General features: G+C 29.6%; 5 protein-coding genes across 5 annotated transcripts; all 5 read left to right on the top strand.

Annotated features, from left to right (window-relative positions):
• The first annotated feature begins 332 nt into the window (after window positions 1-332).
• Window positions 333-1,543, top strand: LOC123296286. Its single transcript, XM_044877748.1, has 4 exons — window positions 333-428; window positions 572-652; window positions 713-781; window positions 1,404-1,543. The coding sequence occupies exons 1-4, from the start codon at window positions 365-367 to the stop codon at window positions 1,541-1,543; spliced, it is 354 nt and encodes a 117-aa protein (XP_044733683.1). The 5' UTR covers window positions 333-364.
• Window positions 1,544-2,384: 841 nt separating this feature from the next.
• LOC123296285 lies at window positions 2,385-7,108 on the top strand. The gene is made up of 7 exons (XM_044877747.1): window positions 2,385-2,547; window positions 3,221-3,316; window positions 3,723-3,803; window positions 4,725-4,937; window positions 5,589-5,684; window positions 6,087-6,185; window positions 7,002-7,108. Exons 1-7 carry the CDS (start codon window positions 2,484-2,486, stop codon window positions 7,106-7,108), a joined length of 756 nt encoding a protein of 251 aa, XP_044733682.1. The 5' UTR covers window positions 2,385-2,483.
• A 1,891-nt stretch (window positions 7,109-8,999) lies between these two features.
• On the top strand, window positions 9,000-10,234 carry LOC123296718. The gene is made up of 4 exons (XM_044878321.1): window positions 9,000-9,140; window positions 9,486-9,566; window positions 9,631-9,708; window positions 10,105-10,234. Exons 1-4 carry the CDS (start codon window positions 9,071-9,073, stop codon window positions 10,224-10,226), a joined length of 351 nt encoding a protein of 116 aa, XP_044734256.1. The 5' UTR covers window positions 9,000-9,070; the 3' UTR covers window positions 10,227-10,234.
• A 6,911-nt stretch (window positions 10,235-17,145) lies between these two features.
• LOC123296284 lies at window positions 17,146-18,956 on the top strand. Its single transcript, XM_044877746.1, has 4 exons — window positions 17,146-17,281; window positions 17,415-17,501; window positions 17,880-17,942; window positions 18,757-18,956. The coding sequence occupies exons 1-4, from the start codon at window positions 17,197-17,199 to the stop codon at window positions 18,954-18,956; spliced, it is 435 nt and encodes a 144-aa protein (XP_044733681.1). The 5' UTR covers window positions 17,146-17,196.
• Window positions 18,957-19,584: 628 nt separating this feature from the next.
• On the top strand, window positions 19,585-21,077 carry LOC123296283. The gene is made up of 4 exons (XM_044877745.1): window positions 19,585-19,705; window positions 20,375-20,449; window positions 20,514-20,591; window positions 20,896-21,077. The coding sequence occupies exons 1-4, from the start codon at window positions 19,630-19,632 to the stop codon at window positions 21,075-21,077; spliced, it is 411 nt and encodes a 136-aa protein (XP_044733680.1). The 5' UTR covers window positions 19,585-19,629.
• The last annotated feature ends 2,102 nt before the right edge of the window (window positions 21,078-23,179 follow it).

The raw sequence follows: 23,179 nt of genomic DNA, 5'->3' as shown, positions 1-23,179 counted from the left end.
TCTTTTGAAAGAAGTAAGACATTGAGAAACCCTAAATACCAAAAATAGCCTTTATAATAAACCAAATCTTATTAGAAACTTTTGCTTGAAAATCGTTTAGATTCCGTAGACGTTTTCTGAAAAACATCTTGAATAAAAAATTAAGATACCAAATTTTTGCTCGTTTTTCAGGATTAAAACAGAAACTTTATATAAGAAAGTTGAAAATTTTGCAATAAACTGTTGAGATTCTTTTTAATTAGGAGTTTATTGTTTTATTTTAATTAGGAGTTCATTATTTTATTTTATTTCAAGTTACCAAATAAATTCATTTAAAAGTTTGATTTTCATTAGTTTCATTATTTTTCAATATTAAAAAATAAAAATGAATTTGATTATTGTCTTTGGATTGATGATAATAACCATTTCAAAATGTCACCGTGTAGATGGTAAGAATTTATATACCAAGAACCTTCAAAACTGAATTCTACTGCTAATTCTGACGTTGGTTTATTTGGGTTTACTTTCGATTTATTTGCAATTTTTGCATCTTACATTTGTGAGCTCGTTAAAACTAGCTTTATTGTTATAGATAACCTTAAATGCAGAGACTATTTCACGAAAACTAAAGTCTTCGGCGATTTCCAGGCCCAGACGTTTTGTGCAGAAATAAGTAAGATATTATGTTCTTAAGAAAATTGAATTTTATCATTTTTTGAAAAAATATTTGCAGGTACATGTATGGAAAAATACGGTGACATCGATACAAGTCATTATGGTTTTTTGCATTGCCATATTGATGGTAAGTTATATAGAATGCTTCAGAATTGTGCGACACTGAAATATAATAGAACCAACCAAAAAGTTTGTACAGTGTGTCCAATTAAGTCGCCACACCTTGGAAAAGTATTTTATTATTTGTTTTATGAAAAAAAAACCAAAATCTGTTTTTTGTCGGCAAATGAATAATATAAGATATCTGACCGCAGTTTTCACTTATAGTCGACTTTTCTTAAATAAAGATTGTCAATATTGTAAAAAAAAAGGTACTCTTAAGCAAAATTTACATTTTTCGACAAACTTCGAATAGAAAAAATTTATTATTTCATTTTGCGTTTTAAGGTATGATAGATAGAAGAGATTATAGGATCTTTGAAGCTGAATACCTGTTATAGTGCCTTGCAATTCTAAAACATCCCAAATTTATTTATTTTTATTACCAGCAATTTGGATAACTTTGGCGAGTATACTCGGCGAAAGTGTGAATGAGCGAAACACCCTGTAATCTGATTGAAGTGTATTGTCTTAGTTTCTCACCAAATTATGTATAATTTTTGAATGAATCCTTTGAGAGAGAATTTTACTAGCTCCGGCATTGACTCTGTTCTGCACGGAGAGAATTAACAATAAGTTATTTATTATAGCATGCGCAAAAACAATGATGGAATGGGGTCATACGGTGGTCGAATTTCAAGAGTATTGCAATGATTTACTAGCATTTGAAAAAAAATGGTATCATGCAAATTTTGAAAGACCTCCTGTTGGTTCAATGGTAAGGCCTTAGATTCAGGTTTTGCTTTACATTTATAAATGTATTCATAAATGCTTTATAATTATAAATGTATTAATAAATGCTTTGAATTTATATATTTAGTGATAAATGCTTTATATTAATAATTCCCAGCCTTCTTCCTATATTCATATATATAATATAAGTGAACTTTCAAGTGTATTTTTATCTAAATTCAGCATGTAAATTTTACTTTTAACAACATTTACAACACATATTGATAAATTATATAAAAAATAGCTCCAATAACATGGCCTCCATTCGTGCGTATTCTTCAAGATGATCAAGTTTCTCATCATATTCCACATAATTTGGAACTCGTATTGTGAGTTTCGAGTTTTTGTTGCTTCATCATGTTATGATGGGTTATCCCGATACAGTTCCTCTTCCCCTGATACTCTTGTTTTCGGGTAACTCACAAGAATGCCGCAAGTGTTCAATATACAGTTCATAATTTCTTTAAAATTCAATTTATGTAATTTTCTTAAATGCTTTTTATTTAATTTAGATAAAGGAAAAAAGTTGAAAAATTAATTTCATTAACTCCTCTTTCAAAGTCGCACATTTCTCTGCTCCCCCCGTATACATAGTATCAAATCATTAGTTTTGAAGTAAATGTTCTTTCGAAATAGAAGTATTTTAGATATTCAAATATATTTCGTAATTTTATTTAATCAGAAATTTATACATATTTAGAAATTTATTATTTTTTTGGTAATTTATTTGAAATTTCGAAAGAAGCGAATATTATACAGAGTACTTAATGAAATCAATTTGATTTGTTGATAAGATTTATTTTTGAAACTAAGTCCATTTCTTTCTATGGCCAAGCGCATCCGCGGTAAACGATAGTGAACTGAATTTTAATCGTGATAATATGCACGTTTAATTAAAAAATAACCCTTTTATTAGTTTCCTTTTAATCAGTTGAATAATGAATCGAAAAGTTTTGCTGATTATCATTGGGCTGGCGTTTGTAGCTACTGACCAAATTGTTGGTAAGCAAAAATCGCAAATATTACAAGTGAAATTTACAAAATTTAAAAAACCCGCTTGCGTTTGAAACATGTGTAAGAACGCTCTCCATTAAATTAACTTTTCCTTAAATGCATTTCCCAAACTGAGTCGATTTCTAGGAGCCGAAGCCTAGGGTAACAAACATGAGATCTGAGTCATTCTTTACTGCTGCTGCCTATAGTGTTTATACTATTTTTCTCCCCGGTAGAGGCGGAAATTTGCGTCTTCGTTTTCCGCAGTGGGCAGGAAGGTGACAGATGTCAATTTCTCACCTACGGTGCAAAAGTAAACAATATCTCAGATCTAATGATCATTGTTGTCCGAAGCGAAGCCGAGGGTGACAAACATGAGTTCTGAGATATTCTTTACTTGCTCCCGTGGTTTGTATACTATTTTTGTTCCCGAGGGAGGTGGAAAGTGGCAACTTCTTTTTACATAGTGGGCAGAAATTGACACTTTCTGCGGAGATGAGAATAATAACTTGTCTAGATTATTCTAGTGTTGTTAAGAGAAACAGCTCTAGGTGATTTATTTGGTAGGGCAATGTAGAGTAAAATCTAGGCTCGGTATCCTTCATCATTTTGGAAAAAATTGTGATAGAGATTTATTTTTGAGTTATTCTTAACATTCTAAAATATATTTTGTTGGTGTTAGGTGCGTTTAACTTCCAGAACCCGCCTTGTAATTGGAGAAAGCTTCAGAGAAAATTAAAAGATAGAGACCTCACAAAACGTTTTTGCAACATTGTAGGTAAGAAATATTATGGTATAGTCTCTGCTACAGTCCAGAAAAAAAGTTTTAGCCTGGTGCATGCGTTATACATATCCTTAGAGCTAAGACTGTATGCAATGTTTTTATAACGTCATTGTAACTGAATGCTGTATAGCAAATATACGAGATCAATTATTTCTAGTTTTATAAGTTATGCAGGATATTCATATTATGGAAGAACGATCATACATTGAAAATTTGTCATTTACCCACCCTCCTCCGATGACATTTTAATTGCACTGAACTCATGCTGAGTGGGGTATTCTATGTGGGGCTTAATGACTTATATTCTCTGTTTAAAGGATTTCTTAAAAGGAGAGTGTTCTGAGTGCCAGAAGCATAAATAATATAAAATTGAAATTTATTTAACATGACATGTTTTCAGATTTTTGTTATTTACACGTCCAAGATTTAGGGAAAGAACAAGGAACGGGTCATGAAAGATACCTACATTGCCGTATTGCAGGTGTGTAAAAATTTCAGTATTTAAAGCGTTTTTTACTCATGCCCACCATGCAACTAACTGATTACATGACCACTGACAATTTGTATATGTGTTATTTATGTCCTGCGAAAAAACATCTTTCACGGAGGACGGAACTTCATCATCGTCATCTGGCGTTATAACCGATTTATAACTTGCCAAGCCATTTAAAAACGGAGGGTATTGGTACAAAGTTTAGAAGACAATCAAATTAAAGCCCTTTTTAATTGATAATACCTTCTACTCCCTAAGTGAATTTTACAATTTTAAGCAAAAACTCAATCAAGCTGTTTCAGACATTTTAATTAATTATTCATTTTATTTTATTTTATATGTTTTTTGACAATGTACCTGTCCATAATACGTAATGTACAATAAAGTTTATTATTATTAACTCTCGCTTGTAAAGTATAAGTATATTTTTTCCATGATTAATAAAACAGAAGTTGGATGTGCATGTCAGATAAGTAAGTTAAGTCTTCTCAAAAAAAATAAAACCTAATTAAGATGTTTTGATACCAAAACAAAACTGTTGCCAAAAAACTGAACGACATAATGTTTCTTAGAGAATGAACTAAAATTGTGTCACATTGGCAGGAATAGAGTATAATGAAATCTTGGAGTTGTTTTCGAACGTCGTTGCTTACAAAAAATGCTCATATCTCGAGAACGCAAAGCCATACGTCTATGAATCGTAAATTAAGACAAATCATTATTCTCTAAAAATTTTAACAGTTTCAGAAGAGGAAATAGATACTGGCCTTAAAATGAGTCCAATTTTAGCCCAAGAAGAAGAAGGATAAAATAGTTATTTGCCTGCAAATATTTTGATACATCAAAAAGTCTCGAGTTTTTGCTTTTTGTTTTGGATGTATTTGCAATTATTCGTTTGCGTGATTACAGCGTGCGATGCTGTTCTTCAAGAAGACGTCTATCAACCTCCATTCATTTTTAAACAATACTGCAAGGCGTTACAAGATTTTGATTGGATATGGTATGATGATTATATAAGTAAATTCTCAGCAGAATATAATCAGCTGGAACACAAACCATGGTACGATAATTTTCCACCTTTGACGATCGAAGAGATAAATAAATTGTCTTCTAGTGTTTTGAGTAAGTCATTTCCAACCGACTTCATACCGACATCGCAACCTCTTAAAAATGGGAAAATTATTATACCTATAATTACTTTCCTGATATCGGATATCCGTTATTATGCAACCTTTTTGATAAAACACGACTATGACAAATGTTCAGTTATTTAAACAAAACTCGATTTTTTACACTCAAAATGTAAAATGGTTTTTGGTTTTCTGTAGTATACAGGATGCTTTATTAACTTAACATATGCGTGAAATTCGAAAAGTAAGTTTAATCGAGAAAATTTTTTTTGATAGGACGAGTATGTACGCCGCAAATCGCAAAAAACTGTTTGCTATTTCTTTAAACCCAAACCCCTCTTCATCGGCAAACATTCAGCGGTTGGATTTTTACCCAACATTTGTAACCCCTTTATCGACTCTTTCCTGCTTAGTTTGCCTTGCAACGAATTTTTTTTGTTTAAAAAGAATATAGTACGATTACACTACAATAGTAATTATTTTTCGAGTTTCAAGCATATGTCCAATTAAAAAGAAAGAAAGCCACCCTGTATAGAGTTCAAACATTGGCACTAAAGGTGATTAAATAATAAAGTCTGTTAGTTTTATTTTTACATATTGCCTCGTAGGTCCAATAATAATAGGTTTGTATTACTATTTATAGGTGAGCATCATTGGGACACACTATTTTGCAGAAGAGAAGTGCGATATTTTTTCAATGTACCGAACAAACAAGCCAATCGTATGTGCTATCATCTAGGTAACGTTCCCTCTTGGAATAGTAAAAGAGTTGGGCATAAAAATTTTCATGTTTTCCTTTCACATTTTTCATTTTCTTTATGCAGTGATTTTGAACTTTAAACTCAGCCTATTACAAATTGACAAATTTTGCCTATTCTTAATAATATGCCTACCGTCATAGATGGCTAGAGATATCGAAAAAAATTATTTGAAAAAGTTGCTTAGAATATTTTGTTATTCGCATTTTTAATTTTTCAAAAAAATGTCAACCTAGTGAAATCTGCAAATCTGCAGAGGGAATATGCATTTTTTACCACTTTTTAATAGCAAACACAAAAAAAATGACCAGGTAATGGCTAGCTATCGTAATTTGTTCAATGATCATTTTTCAATTTAAGTTGGTAAGTTTTAAATTTTTAAGGTACATGTACGAAACGACGCGATAAATACGAGGATGGATACATAGCGAATCTTCCGAGCAACTTGCGTGCAATACGTTACGGAGATTGTCATCAGGAAGGTATATATGCCATTTTTATTTAATAAGCCGTACCTTATCACCCACTTTGATAATAATACCATCGGAATAGCTATTGCTTTCGGCAATTAGCCTTTTTCCTCTGAAGATTATAAAAAGATCCTCTAGATGGCAGGATATATTTGTACACCCCTAGTTTTGCTATCTAGCTGATCTTATTTCAATCTTCTGTGTAAAAACTCTAATTAAAGCATTATATTTTTTAAATAATACTAATAAAAATTTTTAACTAAATACATAAGACAAATTATAAACATTATCATATTACCATTAAATCCGTATATACAATAATCAATAATTCCAGGCCTTTTCCCTTCGAAGATTAAAAAAAGATCCGCTAGGTGGCAACACTAGGGGGGTACACATAAATTCTGCCATCTAGAGGATCTTTTTTTAATCTTCAGAGGAAAAAGGCTAATTGTGAGAATATAATAGTTAATAAAATACAGGAATTCATTTGAATGTAAATAGTAGTGCTCACTGAAAAAAAATAAATTTTAACCAGTTTTAAGCCAAAAAGCACTCTTGTGATTTTTTATCTAGATGCTTAATTTTCGAAATAAAAATGCTGAAAAAATTAAAAATACAATATTCGATTTTAAGAAAAATATGTTTTTTTTTTCAATCTCTGAGGGAATTTGCTTAACTAACGAGCTCCTGAATACGATTTTTTTTTTAATAAATGTTTTGATGTAATCATTTAGAAGAAGATTATCGATATACACCATTTTATATTATAATAGCGATAAAATCGAAAAATCGAAAATGAATTGTGGTTCTAAAGAATTCTTTTTATAGTATGTTCACGAGGTTTAGCTTATCCTGATTATTATGGTTTGGAACTAATGCCATTCTGCAGGGCTTTTTTGGAATTCAAAAAGAATTGGATTGATAAATGGGATTAACAAATTTATTCTTCTTCTGTACTTCAAGAGAATTCAGTGCCTCAAGAAAATTGTTGAACTCGTACTTTGGTGTTTGTATTTCATTTTGGATTATATTTATAAAATAAAATTTATATTTGAGTTTGAAAATAATTTTTATATATTTCTTAATATCACAGTCATTTGAAACAGAGTGATTTTTCCTGTATTTATAATTTTCTCAGGCTTGATTTACAAAATAAAAAATTCACTTTTTAAGCCACCTTACCCAAAGACTATTAAATTCAATTTATTTCGTGTAATATTTTCCGATCAATGTTCTCAGATATGAAATGATTTGTCGTATTAACAGTAAGGTAAAATCTTATTGATAATGAGGTTTTAAATCTGCAGTCTACTTCTTTGAAGACCCAAAATAAAGATAGTTGTTACAGAAAAATGCAAAATTTTAAGCGATCTAAGGTGTTACATAACGAAGGAGGACAAATTCCTGAAAAGTTTGATCTAGGCAAAATAACGTTATATTTTATAAAAGAACATCGAATTTATTATGCCTTCAATAAAATGTCTCGGACTTAAGTTGTAGGTTACTTATGTCGATGCAACATGCAACATGTAACGTTTTTCCTCTTCCTTTTATCAGTAGCGAGCATTAGCAATTTACTAGCTGCCTGCGCTAAGTAATAACTAGGATTGTATAAAAATTCGTATTCCAACTATATTTTTACTATTTAAATCGTCGTATCTATAACTAAAGCTTAATTTGAGAAATTAGAGACCTTACCATTGTATATGTAGTAGAAGAATTTTTAAGAAGATTTCTAGAAAAAAAACAAATAACAAATTTATTGCACCAGTTAAAAGTTTAAACAAGTTAGAAAAATAAAAATAACATTTTTCTCATAAGCAAAGCCGTGGAAAAAAAACTTCGAAACGGCTATACCGATTTTGATAAAATTGTGTGCGTGTGTAAATGTTCAAGCGGATTCGAGAATGGTAAAGATTCACAATTCGCTTCAATACAACATGTTTTTGAGGATTCCACACAGAAAGTTAAAATCCATGAAATAAATGGTAGAATCGCATATAAATAATGCATTATATTACATATACCATATATTTATCTGCACTCCCATCACATTTATCTAGAATTGTAAAGGGCTGTACTTCAGTTTCGTAACGCATTAAGAACGACTTTTCAACCCCTACCCCTCCTATGTAACAGATTCTAACAAATTATTGAAACCCCCTCTCCCTGTTTCGTACGTTATTTTTTTTTCCTTGAGTTCTAGAGTATTATGGTTAAAGACCTTTTTATGGTTAAAAAAGAATTTGTGTGTGTTGAGTAATTTCTTAATACCAAAAGCGGCCGCAAAGCGCTACTTTCAAAATATTAAAAGCTAGCTACAATCAAGTCAAGAGCGCGAAGTTTAGTTAAAATTTTTTGTTTAAATCATCAAAACTTTTTTTAAATTTATTTTGGTAATGATGTACAAGCGTTGAAGGACGCCCTTTTCCGTACCATAACAAATAGTAACATTATAATTTGACCCCCCCCCCCCCTTAAATTGGTTACGTAAGTACAGCCCCTAAAGATGTGTTGAGGTTATTATTATTTATTATTATTCAGGTATTGCGAATACGTATTTATTTGAGTTTTATGCTATTAGAAAAAATGGAGTCCAGTGCGTGTCGTACACTGGGCTTTCCTGAGATTTTCCATATCAAAATTTTTGTTTCGGTGTACCCTATTTCTTCCTAGATTTTTAACCATTTATTATCATACAACTTAAAAGTTATTGGAAATGGAAAGTTTGTCAAAACAAATGAAAGATTTTCAATTTAATTAGAAATTTGTGATTGTATTAAAAATTATTTAATTAGGACTTTGAGATAAAATTACATAAATAAGTAACAATTCTCTTTCGATTTAAAATCAGTAATTCTTGCAAAATCAATAAATAAGTTTTCAATTAACATATAATGATGCATAAAATAGTTCAGTGCATCGTCTTTGTTTTAACGTTTCTAACCATAGTAAAATGTTTCCAATGTAAGAGATGTATTTTAATTTACAATTTTTTTTTTCGAGATATATTCCCCAAGGATTTGTTTGGATTTTTTTATTATTAATAATTAAACTTTTTTGGATTGCATTGATCAATTATATCTTTGATTTATTGTGCCATGATAATTTTTTTTCTTAGCTCTATGCAAGGAATTTGGAATTCAATTCACGCAAATTGGTCTAGAAAACTTCTCTTTCCCTCAATATTCATTATTAAAATGTTTTTATCATATTTTTTCCAAAAATTTAACATTGTGTATCTTGAAAAGTCTTTGACCATGAGTTAATATGAAGTTGTTTTATTTTACTTGTTATTGAATTTTATTTTAGTTGATGACTGTCAAAAGCAGGTGGCAGAGGAACCATTCATGCTTCCGATTACCGTAGCAAAATCATATTGCAACGATCTAGGTATTATAATAACTCATTGTAAAAGTATAAAAATATAATTAACAATTTGTGAATCGTTTTGCAGGTACCTGTTATAAAAGTTATGGAAACGGTGATAACAGTATTGGGCGCCACGGTTTATTCTTGCATTGTCGTATTAAAGGTATTTTAAATAAGGGAAAGTCCTCTTTACTATACAGTGAATAAGCTGGAAAATTGTTCATAGTGGAAATGTTGGGAAATAACACCGATTTTAATGAAACTTATTGTAACGAGTTTATATAAGACCTTAAGAAACATGCAGCCAACTTAGATACTTTTGGTCGCGTAAAACGAATCATATTACACGGATTTTGTCACGTATTTCGAAAAACGATCTATTTAAATTATACTTTTTGGCACAAAAACGGCAAAAAAATCGTGCCGTTTTTAGCCAAGACGCTGCTTTGTTGGCATGTTACTTGGATCGCTTAGGAGAGTGTGAAACTACATTTTCGAAGCAAAATAGCAGCTTTACAGCGAGTTTTGTAATTTTTATTTAAAAATTTAATTGTTTTAGCATGTAAAGGTGTACGGAAGCATTTCAACCAACGATCTTTGCAGGCTGCACCAGTTTTTCTTAGCTTTTGCGCTGACTTAAAAGAGTTGGAACAAAAATGGTATAATGATTTGAGTGATTAATACCGACGAAGATAAATGTGGCGTTGATACACAGAGTAATACTGTGGGATCAGTTTGGCTACCTGCAATCAATGGTACTAGTGCTTAAATGTAATTTTTCTTAATTAAATAAATACATTTTTGTCTCTTTTCGATTTTATTTTCAAATGTTGATAGGACAATCATTGCAATAGTTTAAAAATGCACTGTCGAAAACAAACTATCAAGATAATATTCGTTCCAAACTACAAATCTCGAAAGAAGGGTTTAAATAGAAAATACAATAAGCTGACGAGGTCAATCCAAGCCCATACACCCTGCATTTTTGGGACAAAATTATTTAATTGTGTTTGATTAAATTTGAAAACAAAAAAATGTTTACATTTTCCAAAAACTTATTTTTAAGAATCGTAAAAATTTAGGAAAAAATTTAAATATAAATTTACACTAATTTAAATTTGTAAAAAATGATAATATTGTACTAAAATCCGTTCGCGAAGTATCAGTTTGGCTATTTAATACTACTCTCGTAAATTCAAAATCAAATAACTGACAATGGACAGACAATGCTTTCAAATCAACCCAATGAAATTTAGATTTGAATTTGTAAAAAATGATATTGTGCTAAATTCCGTTTCCAATTATGGCTACCGAAATATCAGATTGTCGGGGCCTAAATTAAAAATCAAATGAACTGACAATGGACAGACAATGTTTTAAATCAATCAAATGAAATTCAGATTGTAATTTGAATCTGTAAAAAATGACACTATTGTGCTAAAATTCGTTCCCAATTATGGCTTCCGGGATATCAGTTTGGCGGGGCTTAAATTCAAAATCAAAGGAACTGACATGAGACAGGCAATGCTTTAAATTTGCTTTATCGGGTACTATTAAAGAGAAATGTTAAATTTTTTGTTTTCCTCCTGAAAACTCACCTATTCTATGCTCTAATTTTAGAACTAATCAAATGGGTAGAATATTTATTTTTAAGTTGACATTTCAGGATGAAAATAAAAACTTCCTGAAAAAATAACGAATCCATTTTCAGTAGTATAATATGATCTCGAATCAAAAGAGTTTTTCTTTGCTCGTGTACAAAAAGAACTAATTCCGCTGTGTAAGCACCTTATTTGGTCTAGTACGTATTCAAATAGAAAAGCATTCAATTCGTTTCTACTTCTACTTTTACTATCAAATGACAGGTTTTTTCACTTGTTTGTATAATATTCTATTTTTATTGATAACCTATTTAAGATCATTAAAAAATCAGTTCAAAAATAAATAATTCACAAACATAGTTCTATACAAAAGAATCAAGAATATTATTTTGACATATTATGACAGTTATTATATTTGAGTATGTCATATATTTGTTAGGTATCGATAATCAGAGTAGAAGAAATAGATACCAATCATCATTGAATATTAAAATAAATGCGGGAAAAAAACAAACTTGGGGAATATTTTTTATTTATCTGATAAATTTATTTTTAGTTAATATTATTTTAACAATTTTTATTGTGAATCAGATAATTCTATTGTAACAAAATCAGATTTGGGCCCCCAAATGATTTTCCTTTTTATCGGAGAATACATATGTTTTATATGACTATGACTGGCCTTTTAATTGTTCGATTATATATCAAAAACGTATGAACTGATTTGAACAACTGTGGTATCGTTATAAATGTTTTGACAGTCCGAGAGATATTATTAGTACAAGATCCGAATTAAGGTCGACCTTCACCCATCTGTTTACCGAATGAAAGTTATTTTTTATGAAATGTAAAATATTTACAAATATCCCTGTTGTGGGTTGCCCTAAAAAATATGGTCCAGACAACTTTTAATAAAAATATCAAAACTTGGAAAGCTTGTAAACTTTATTTTTTGACTGATATTTTGTAGACAATCATATAGCACCGTATTTGCAATAAAATTATCTTTATTTATATATGTGAGGCAATGAATTAACAGATGAACGTAATTACTATTCACAACTTGTATAAATGCGAAAATAGTTAACGAAAAGAGGCAGACAGCATAGCTGCTGCATATTCTTTATGGCTTTTACTTTCGAGTAGATCAATATTCGTTAGATATGTAAGTCAGTGAAAAATTTCAAAAAATTTTACTCTTGATATTTTCACTAAAAGTAGTCTTGACCACATTTTTTTAGGCAAGCCATTGCAGGGATATTTGTTAACATTTTATATTTTATAAAAAATAACTTTCATTCGGTGAACAGATGGGTGAAGGTCGATCCTAATTGGGATCTTAGACTAATATAATGGTACAAAATAATCAAGAAAGCAGCCATCTGTCACCCAATTTTCCAGATGGAATTAAGTTTATATCTCAAAAACTACTAGTCTAATTGTCGTAGAAACCCGATTTTAGTTTTTTTTTTTTACAATATTACTCGAGAAAACGGTCTTTATACAAAACGGACAAAAAAAAAATATTTCAATTTTTTGCAAAAATCGAGATAATTACAAAAATTTTGTTTACAGAATTTGATAAAACTTGTTATAAAAAGTATTTTTGATCCAAAAAATAAAAAAATCGAGTTAATTTAACGATTGAGTTAATATCGAGTATCGAGTAAAATCCTGAACGAATGGATAAAATATGCACCAGAAAACTTTTTTTTAAGGGAGGTTACAAAAATTTTCTAAATTAAAAAAAAATTTTGTTTAGGGTTTATATTTTGTTTTGGGTGATGGAAAATTTTGTTTGAAAAAATGTTCAAATAAATGAGCTCATGTACAAAGCGACGAGTCGACGAGTGACGAAGGACGAGCAACAGGCGATTAATTACCGAAATGTATCATATTATTATGAATACTTGAAAAATCTATGATTTGCGATTTAATTATTAGTTCTGTTTAATAGAAAATATCGATCGATAGTAGCTTATAGGGTGTCACCAGTCGTTTATCACTTTGTGTGGGAACTCATCCCAATTCAAGTTTAAACTGATGCTCTTTTAGAGAACGATATATAGTTATCGTTAAAAATGTCATCGAAATAAATTTATAAAAATATATTTAAAATAAAATATACCGGGTATATAAGAATAAATGATCCATAAACGCCTTTTTTAAGAACTACAGGCGTTACAAATGTACAAAACGTATCGAATTTCTGCCAAATCTGTTCTATTTTCGAAATATTGTTTCGAACAAAAGTTGGTAGTATTTTAATAAATAACATTTTTGCTATTTAAAAGTTTTCTCGGAACGAGTTGTTACATTTAGTTATTCTTTTTTTTTTCTTTTTTTTTTTTGAATAGTATACCAATTTTCCTGGATCACTCACAATCTGTTAAAGATAGAGTCAAATTTTAAAAGGCAAAAATATTTTTCTAAAAAATATTAACAACTGTTGTTCGAACCAATTTTTCGAAAACCCAAAGAATTTGATATATTTGGTTCTAGCACCTGTAACTTTGAAGGACATTTTTCCGGACAAATATTCTTCCAAAATTATTGTTTTTGTTCAGCTTATCACCTTCTAGAGTATTTTTCTGATGCACTAGGTATAAAAAATCAATAATTCCAATTAAACATGTTTTTAATTAATTAATTAACCTGTTGTAAATACAAAAACAACATTTTAGTTTTGTAATAGGTATGGATTGCTAAATAAAAACAAAAATAGAGTATTTTATTTATTTTATTTTATTTTTTTAATTGTAATTCATTTTTATTTCAATTTATTAGTATTAATTATTTTTTAATTACATACTAAATGTTATTATAATTTATTGATATATATTTATTATTAAATAATGAATGCATATTTTCACTATTATTTAATAAAAATAATTCTTTTTTTAATGTAATTATCTGGAAAGTTGAGTATGTGTACTACAAGCATCGCACTAACTTGAAAAGCTTATTTAGTACTTATATAGAAAACGGTTTTAAGTCATATAATGCAAAGTACAAGTGAAATTGTAATACCTATTTTTGGAAACTTAGCCATAAAATGTTCTCAATCAAGGCGATTCCACCGTTTAGGGGCTACGATGCCACTGAGAAACAGCAGACGCACAGATAAACACTCTAAACTTATAACACTCCTTCATAAATCATTATCAAAGTGATGGTCAAGGACATCAGATGAGATGAATAGGATACTTAGAGAGCTATCATTTTTTTTAAACAAATTTTTGGAAATATTTTAATCGAAATTGAAATATTTGAGATGAGTTTTGAATTATTGTTTTAATTACCTAATTTTTTTAACATTTCACTATTCAAAATGAATTGAGCCAGGATTATTTGACCATTCATTTCCATAGTAATTATTTATATGTTAAAATTATAAGTCATGCCTTTTCCAAACTGAATAATTTTGAAGATCATCGCCAATTTTGTAGTTTTTCCGAGAATGGAACTCTAAGCACTTTACATAGCTAAGAACACTCTCCGTTAAATTACCTTTCAAACGAAACCAAAAAAATTAAAATCGGTTCATTCGTTTAGGCGCTACGAAGCCACAGATAGCAAACACACAGAGACACACACACAGAGCGGTCAAACTTATAATACTCCCTTTTTTAATTCAGGGGCTAAATATTAATCTTATGACGTTCATTTTATTTAGTGAATACTAAAATATTTATTATTTCAATTAATATAAAAGTGTCAAGTCTCTCTTGTTGGTTCATTAAAAATTTTCAACAAAATCAACAAATATTTTTTTGTTTATGTTCATGTAATGTATGTTACGCTTCAATGTAACATGCTAACGATATGATATACATTTTTATGAAACGCCTGTACCGGTATATAAGCAATGATTTGTAATGTTCGATGTATGATGGATCATAGCCCACTATTTTAATGGTGTAGTTATTACGTCACTAAACGATGCTAAAACCTCTAAATTCTTTCCTATAGCTCCGATTGACCTGGAAATTTGGAACCACCCTTTCTCAAGGGTGGAAAAACATATATTGAAACGGAAATCAATAGAGCGCTAAGTTAAAAGTGTCATTTAAGTATATTTCAAAAAGTCAATACATTCCGAGTTATTTACGTTTGAAATTGGGAGTATTTACCGTTAAAAAACTGAAAAATTTGACGTTTTTTGAAAAAAGATAACTAGCTGCACTTTTAAAAGTACTATCAAAAACTTTGAAGATGAAATAAGTTTCAACACATTTTAACGGATAATAAAAAGAAGGTTTCTCGTACCTTTTTTTTTATGTTTTATTCAGCACAAAATCTGCTGAATTTACTGCGGGAACTAAAATTAATGCTTGCCGCTTTCCAATTTACTTTATTCAGGTACTGGCAATATGCTCAAAAATTTTTAATAGTTTCGGATAAATAGTTTTTGAAAAATTGCAATTGAAATGAAAAAAAAAAATTTCAATAAAATCGAAAAAATTGTCTTGATCGTAAAATAACTCGAAAAATAACACAGTTACAAAAAAAGTTTAAGAGGAAAAAATTTTGCTCTTTTTCCGCAAATTATTTTATTTACAATACTTTTTTTGTTTTTTTCGAAATCTTTTTATGTATCCGAAACTTTTTGATCAAAATCATCATTAGGCACCATATAACTTTTGATATGGAGGGTAAACAAAGCTTAATCTCAAATTTTCATATTACAGCTGCAAAGGCTTGCAAGCTACTTGGACACCTAGGAAAATAGTTTTTTCAACGATCTAGCTGTAATAGAGTGAAATAATGTAACTGATGTTACATAGATATGTAACCAAATAATAAATATATATAATCTCATATATTTTAACTTTGATGAATGTATTTTAATAAACTAATACTAAAACAGTCGTACTCGTTCATCGCGCCGTGCTATTAATTTAATTAAATTTTAATTAGTTCAAAATATATTAAAAGGGAGGGTGTAGTACCTAGGATCAAAACTTACATTATTGTGTTTTTTACATAACTATGCATTAAAATATCACAATGGAAATTTTCTCTGCCTGTACCACTGTTATTCGTCAAGTAAACCATGGAACATGATAAACGACCGTGGTAAAAAATCATAACTTTCCATGGTTCACACGATGAGACGATGCACCTCTGTCAATCCTACCAACGGTAATTTATTTTTTGAAAAGGATATATGGATTGTACCGGCATTACCGCCGGAAAAGCCGGAAAAGATTGTATTACAGAAAGGACTTAAGCAAGTTGGGTCTGCGATATCTGGTGAAAGAGGCACTTTGATCACTCTGCGGCTGCGGTAAATGCAATTGGCAACCCTATTTACATTTCCGCTTTTAAAAATAGATAGAGAACCGAGTTTACCGCCTGGATTCATCCGTAATACCACTGAAAAAGGATTACCCGATATTTATATTTTATCTGATATAAATTTATGATTATAAAGATTAATATAGTTTTATGTTTTAGATAAATCATTAATTCAAACAGCAAACTAAATGCTAAATGCCCTTCATTGCTAATATTTGCCCCCAACTCTTAAAAAAGTGCTTCGTTCTTCTTAACCGAGCAATTCAAACGGCATATTCGATTTGAATATGTAAGATGAATAAATTGCCGTCATGTAAGTAATATTATTAAGTTGAGAACTTTAGGAGATATTTACAGAAGTTTGAATTTTGTTAATACATGCGTCAAGTTTCCCTATGATGATCGAGCACCTTAACCTTAAGCCCACGGCCTCATTGAGAATGGTATTAATATTTGAGGATAATAAACTATAAAAAAAGTGTCGGTCGGTGGGTGTCGGGCACTTTTTTTTTGTCTAGTCTCCACGCACTGACCAAGGAAAACAATTAAATTTGCTGATTTAATAAGTAACTGATCTTTCTAAAAGTTATATGTTGTAAGATTTGTTATTTTTTTATAATTTGGTGTATTTCATCACAAAACTTTTATTAAAAAATATTTCATCACAAATTTTATACAAATTAATTCTATATATTTCGTTTATAAAGTCGATTTTGCAGAAATTTTTTCTTAGTCTCAAAATATTTTTCATGAGCTTCAATATGACAAAAATAAATCAAGTATTTCTACGTGCCTTTTTCATCTTGGCGGTAATTGTTAGCGTCAACTGTTTTGGTACGATTTTATGCTGTTTAATGAATTATTTTTCAGAGCTTTTACCTGACGGATATGTTGTAACAATTTACTGTTGTTGCAAAAACTTACAGCCCAAAACTTTCTATTAATAATTCACTGTTTTCATTTTTAGATCGTGAAGTATGCATACAAAATTTCAACAAGAATTTTGGATTTAACCCTGAAAATGAGGAAGCAAATGTGCTATGCTCACTAACTGGTAATAATTAAACTCAAAGGAAAGGTTTAGAGCCACTTGTCTAACAACTTTTTTTTCAACAAAAATTTTCGTAGTCAGCTTTGAGGGTGTCTGAGAAATTTTGAATCAATATAAAATTGATGAATATTCATTGAAGATGGGTTTTAGATAAGAAGATGAAAAATGAACATCAAACGTTTGTTGTCCGACACTCAACAACCTTAGGTATCCGTCTCCCAACATCTCGAAAGTTTAAGTTTTCAACTTGTCGAATAAAATAAAAATAAATTAAATATTTTCCAGCCACCTGAAAGAGACTCCGACTATGGAAATTTTCGTAGAGACTTTGTCTAGCTGTCGGTTATGGACACATTCTTTGTAATTCTTTTTTTTTTTTAGAATCATGTGTCGCCGAAAATAATGTAAAGCAGTACGAGGACTTTTTCAAATGTTATGTCGTGGGTATGTAAGTTTATATAATCTGGTGTACAGTGTCATGGTTTCAGCAATCTACAGCTGTACATAAATGACTTTTCTTTTCTAAAAACTTAGTATTTTCGGAAAAAGGATGTTATTATACTCTGTTCCCACTCTTTTTTCTGCTAAGTTGCTGTCAATAGACAATTAGCTACTTGACAGTGACCAAAAGGAAACAGTAATTCCTAAAATAAGTTTTTAAAATTTGTCGGGTAATCTCTTACTCACTTGGGTTGGTAAAAGTACTACTTCATTCATATTTCTAAATCCGTTCGCGTGAGAATTTTCGCACTTTTTGTACAATATACAATTAAACGTGCCTTAATACTTCGTGTGTCATCGACAACATTACGTGTTATCAAAACCGCTGATATTTTTATGTGTCAAGAAATTTTCAATAAATTTCAACCCAAAAAGACTTTTACAACCGTATCCCGAAGCTCGAGGCTAACTGTTTGAAGGCTTGTTATCAATTAAGCTTTTTATATCCAGTGATTTTGTTGCTATGACACCCCTCTTCTTTAGTTTTCCTCAAAAACATGGAATGTATACTGACGGATTAAAAGAAGATTAGGTCCGAAAGGGATCAAATTTTGCCCCACCACGAAATCAAATAGCTAGTTATTATTATAATTACCAAGATATCTCGATGCCATCAGTCATTCTTTTTTTTTTTTTGGAGCAATTATTTCTTGAATTATTCATGTTTTTCCTTTTGCCCTTTTCTACACGTTCTACAGCTTAATCGTTAACTCTCAAATTAAGATACTGTTTATTCAACACAACTTAATGCTTGCAGCTTGTTCAAAAATTCTTAATCCTCCAACTGCAAGGTTCTACTGGCGTACAAGCAGTTCTGGATTTAGCGCAAATTTTTGTGCTCATATTTTAGAAGATTGGGTAACACATCATGGTGATTCAGATGAAGATGATGCTTCTTCTCATGAACACGTCGCCGGTTGGAAAGAAGAAACTGCTCCTGCATTTTCATATTATTGAATGCAATAGTTTTGCGTAGTAAATAAAACTTATTTAAACCTTGATTCTATGTTTGTTTTTATCGTTCCTTTTTATGAGTCCGAAATTATTCTTAAGCAATATTCATAGATGTAGATAAATATTTGTGGAGAAAGCTATTCAAAAGGCTAAAAACATTTCCATTAATTATGTTTTAGTTATTATGCAATACAAAACAGGGCAAAAACACTCAACCCTTAAAACTAAAGCATGCTACTTCGACCAAAAATTGTTATATTCTTGGACTATAAAGTGTTAATATTAGTAAACATGTACGTGTAACTCAAAAAATAAGTTTAATGGAGGAAAATATTTTAACCGCAAAAAGTTCAGTTCCTTAAGACAAGTTAAATGGTTATAAGATTAGGTAAAAAGTTCCATTAAAATCACAATCTTTTAAATGATACTTTTTGTAAAAAACGTAAATAAAATTATCGAAGTGGGCTACAATCAATCTATTTTTCGGGCTAAATACGGGTCGAAAAAAAATAAACAAACAAACACACAAAAGTTAATTAAAATTTTTAAATATATTACATATATTTCAATTACATATTTTAATATTCTTCTTAGTAACATTTTGATTGGACGTTTTTTGCAATCATAAATTCGATTATTGCAGCGTCAGTAAGCACTTTGACTTTTATAGAACACTATGAATCAAATTTTTGCTTTTAAAATTGCCTCTGTTATCTTTGGATTGTCGTTAATTAGTAATGCGAAATGTTTTGGTAAGACTTTTTTATTAAATTGTTTTGCATGTTGATGTTTGGGTTTTCCGAGTCGATTTTCTTGAACATAATTTAGTTGATTTTCGACCAAATAACGTTTAAATCATAATCAAAATCAATAGACCTTTACCATGTAAAAGAGGAAATGCTTTTTGATAATTTTTTATGAAAATATAGGTCGAGTAAAGCCTGTATTTTTAACAATAAAAAAACTATGAAAAAAATTGTAAAAAATTCACAATATTTGAAATAATTTGAAACGATTTTTTTTTGCTCCTCCGCACACGTGATCTGTGATGTCAATTCGGCAAGCAATGACAATAAAACAGTGTCAACAGTCGCATTAATATATCATTATTATCAAGTTTAAATGACGTCAAACCAACCTTCGTGTAGCATAGTGTGTTTCCGGATCGTTTTCGCCAATTTGAATTTTAATGATTTTCATTGTCTGTTTTCTCGGTCATATGGCTCCAAAAAAATCGGGGGAAAAAATTTTTTTCATTTAAAAAAAAAAGAGAAAACAAATGTGAAAAAGGTCTATTCATCATTTTAAATCAATATCAAAATCGGAGTTTGGAGACATCTGCCGATAAAATAGTTGAAACAAAGTAAAGTTGTGTAATTCCAGTATTTTTTAAGTTTAAATATTCTTTAAAATCGATTTAGATCGCCCCAAATGCACAGAATTCTACAATAAAATTTTTTCAAAAGATGATCCAGTTGTATTTTGTTCGATTGCTGGTAATTTGAATGCAACATATAAAATTTAAAACCCATTGGCCGATAAGACATTTTTTATTTTTAGATAAATGTATGCATTATTCGGATATTGAAAAAATAGACGATTCCAGTATTGCCACGTTTAAGAGCTGTTTTTCTTCAAGTATGTAATTTTCTACTAAGGTTCGAATCAAGTGTTGTTTTTGACAGTCATATCAGAATAACAGGAAATTGGGGGTATTATTTATTCATAGCTGAAAATTTATAGGTGGTCTCAAAAAATTTTTAAGAGTGCTTTAATTTAATGAGTGTTTCGGAAAAAAGTTTCGAAGGTAGTTGCTTAAGTCAATTTTCAAGCCGTTCTGAAATGACACCGAAATACATCGCTTCATTCGAAAGTTAGATTTTCATTTTTGTTTTGCAATAATAAATAAACAGATGTATTTAACATAATATTATTCTTGTAGCTTGCGTCGCCCTTATTAAAAAGTATAATGAAAGGAAAAGAGCAATTTCTGGCATGGGTGAATATCAACGTAAGGGCCGTCGTTTGCTTGAGCTCCAACCCTCAAAAAGCAAAGGTTTTTGTGCAAAGGCGTTAGTTGATTTTATGAAAGGCTATGAAGGCTTTGTTGAAGCCGTTAAATAAATGTTTTTTTTTCATTAAGAACATATTTCAAGAAATAAAGATTATCTTTAAAAATTTTTCAAAGAAGAATGATATTATCCAAATACAAAAGTCGAATTATTCCTGAAAAAGTTTTTAAATGAAGTTTTAAATATATCGATTACACGATTATTTCATATGAAATAATGTTTTTTATTTTTAATAATATTTAAATGATTAGATTCAGAACTTTTTTTGGAAATAAAGTTTTCTCTAGTTTCTTTATCCTTTTACTAATTCCATTGCAACCTTACTTACTATTGGTTTTCTTGATAAAACTCAAAAAGCTGGCTACAAAATGTTGGTCCCGAAAAGTTTGATGAAACATAGTAAACAGGGTATATCTAACCCAAAAAATACGAAGACTATTGAACGATTTTAATCAAAGCTTTATTTAAATGTTTCGAAAAATGCTCATCTATATTGGTAAATAAGTATAATTTTGGATACACAAAAGATTCTAGGCTTTTTTAAAATAATTATGATCAATATTTTAAAAATATTAAATTTTCATTTTTTTTATATACATCGAACTAACGTGCTTTAATGAGGTAGATAATCGATTTAAATATTTACCTTAAAGTGTTTAAACATCTTTAACCACACGATAAACAGTACATATATGTAAATCAATTAAAAATATCACTTTGATCCCTGTGAAAATGTGTGCATTGACGTAAAAAATTGGTTTATATTTCATATAACATAGTTCATTTATCATTGAGAATATCTACTCTTTGCCTTAGTCAGACACACGAACAAAAAAACACGTACCGAACAATAGGGAAAAATTTTTATAAAAAATATTTTAAAACAATATTTTATTTTAGTAACAGAATATTGTAACAAATAAACGTTTGCTTAAAAAAATATCACCGACTTCAAAGTATGATTTTCCGTTAAATTAAAAATATTCTTTTTTTTGCATCTTTGTATCATATGTTTAGCAGTAACTCAAAAATTTATACAGTTATTAAGCGAAGTTCGCATTATTTTTGAAGTTATAACTAAAATAAGTATAAAACAAAAAATACCAATCGTCTTCCAGTCCCTTAATGTCAAAATAAGTCATAATTAAAAACAAAAAAATTGCACATGTTTTTGTAATAAAACAACAACAAAAAAGCATTAATCAACAAGAAGCTACTCAAATCTTTAAATGGTTTCCAGCATGGTCTTTGCAGCTTCTATGCTAAAAGTATGGTAAAACCCAGATTTTGTATATCATATTCCTTCATTCTGTTTTGAAATCGGTTCAAAAAAAAGGGTATACCATAATAAAGAGTTTATTTGTGAAAATTTTTATAATTCATCATTTTCCTACAAACACAAAATAGATAAAAAAATTAAGAGAAAACTGAAAAAGCATTTATCATCAGTCGTGTATTTATACAACTGTCTACCCGTTCACTGCCGCGCGTTGCATAAAAGCACAGAATAAAAATCACTACACAATTTTTACCGCATATTTATTTTTTTTTTTAAATCTTTTTTTTTTTTGTATGTTTGTAGGGAAAATGGGTGATCATTTGTCATAACATTTATATTTAGTAAAAAATTATATATGTCACTGCGAAAAAAAAAATATATATATATATAAACGCAGATATATATTTTTTCCCCGAAAACTAGAACAAAAACACAAAAATTTGTTATTTATTTTGTTTAAATTTCATAGTTTTCGCTTTTCAGGAATGTCTCATATAGAGGGAGAGCCAGTGACCAATTTTAGGTGGTCATTTCAAAAGCCACGAAACTTTTCATAGTAAAACCTCAATACCTGCAGATACTGAAAAGCTACTTCTGGCAGCCATGTGTGGCAGGGATGGACTACCCTAAATTTTTAAAGAGGGTAAGAAATAAGGCTTATTTTTGTTAAAGTATAAGTCATAAAATTTTAGGAAATTTTTATTTTATTTTTGCCAGAACATTTATATGCCTCCTAATTGTTGCCAGAACGCTATGCATATTTATTTAAAAAAAATCCATTTTTGTCATTTCATCAGCCTTGAAATTTTAACATAATAAGCTTTATTTCTTTAAAAATTTTGAGTAGTCCACCCCGGCCACACATTTTTGACAGA

The sequence above is a fragment of the Chrysoperla carnea genome, chromosome 3, assembly GCF_905475395.1.
Source record: "Chrysoperla carnea chromosome 3, inChrCarn1.1, whole genome shotgun sequence".
NCBI lineage: Eukaryota > Metazoa > Arthropoda > Insecta > Neuroptera > Chrysopidae > Chrysoperla > Chrysoperla carnea.
Note: the sequence above shows the minus strand (reverse complement) of the source record. Positions and strands in the feature narration are given on the sequence as shown.

Bases quoted from the DNA above. Each gene is read 5' to 3' on its own strand.
- LOC123296286 (XM_044877748.1), top strand. From the start codon at position 365: ATGAATTTGATTATTGTCTTTGGATTGATGATAATAACCATTTCAAAA. The intron at 429-571 runs GTAAGAATTTAT...TTATTGTTATAG, and splicing joins AAAATGTCACCGTGTAGATG to ATAACCTTAAATGCAGAGAC. The intron at 782-1,403 runs GTAAGTTATATA...TATTTATTATAG, and splicing joins TTTGCATTGCCATATTGATG to CATGCGCAAAAACAATGATG.
- LOC123296285 (XM_044877747.1), top strand. From the start codon at position 2,484: ATGAATCGAAAAGTTTTGCTGATTATCATTGGGCTGGCGTTTGTAGCT. The intron at 3,317-3,722 runs GTAAGAAATATT...ACATGTTTTCAG, and splicing joins ACGTTTTTGCAACATTGTAG to ATTTTTGTTATTTACACGTC. The intron at 5,685-6,086 runs GTAACGTTCCCT...TAAATTTTTAAG, and splicing joins TCGTATGTGCTATCATCTAG to GTACATGTACGAAACGACGC.
- LOC123296718 (XM_044878321.1), top strand. From the start codon at position 9,071: ATGATGCATAAAATAGTTCAGTGCATCGTCTTTGTTTTAACGTTTCTA. The intron at 9,567-9,630 runs GTATTATAATAA...ATCGTTTTGCAG, and splicing joins ATCATATTGCAACGATCTAG to GTACCTGTTATAAAAGTTAT. The intron at 9,709-10,104 runs GTATTTTAAATA...TAATTGTTTTAG, and splicing joins CTTGCATTGTCGTATTAAAG to CATGTAAAGGTGTACGGAAG.
- LOC123296284 (XM_044877746.1), top strand. From the start codon at position 17,197: ATGAGCTTCAATATGACAAAAATAAATCAAGTATTTCTACGTGCCTTT. The intron at 17,282-17,414 runs GTACGATTTTAT...TTTCATTTTTAG, and splicing joins TGTTAGCGTCAACTGTTTTG to ATCGTGAAGTATGCATACAA. The intron at 17,943-18,756 runs GTATGTAAGTTT...TAATGCTTGCAG, and splicing joins TTTCAAATGTTATGTCGTGG to CTTGTTCAAAAATTCTTAAT.
- LOC123296283 (XM_044877745.1), top strand. From the start codon at position 19,630: ATGAATCAAATTTTTGCTTTTAAAATTGCCTCTGTTATCTTTGGATTG. The intron at 20,450-20,513 runs GTAATTTGAATG...TTTTATTTTTAG, and splicing joins TGTATTTTGTTCGATTGCTG to ATAAATGTATGCATTATTCG. The intron at 20,592-20,895 runs GTATGTAATTTT...TTATTCTTGTAG, and splicing joins TAAGAGCTGTTTTTCTTCAA to CTTGCGTCGCCCTTATTAAA.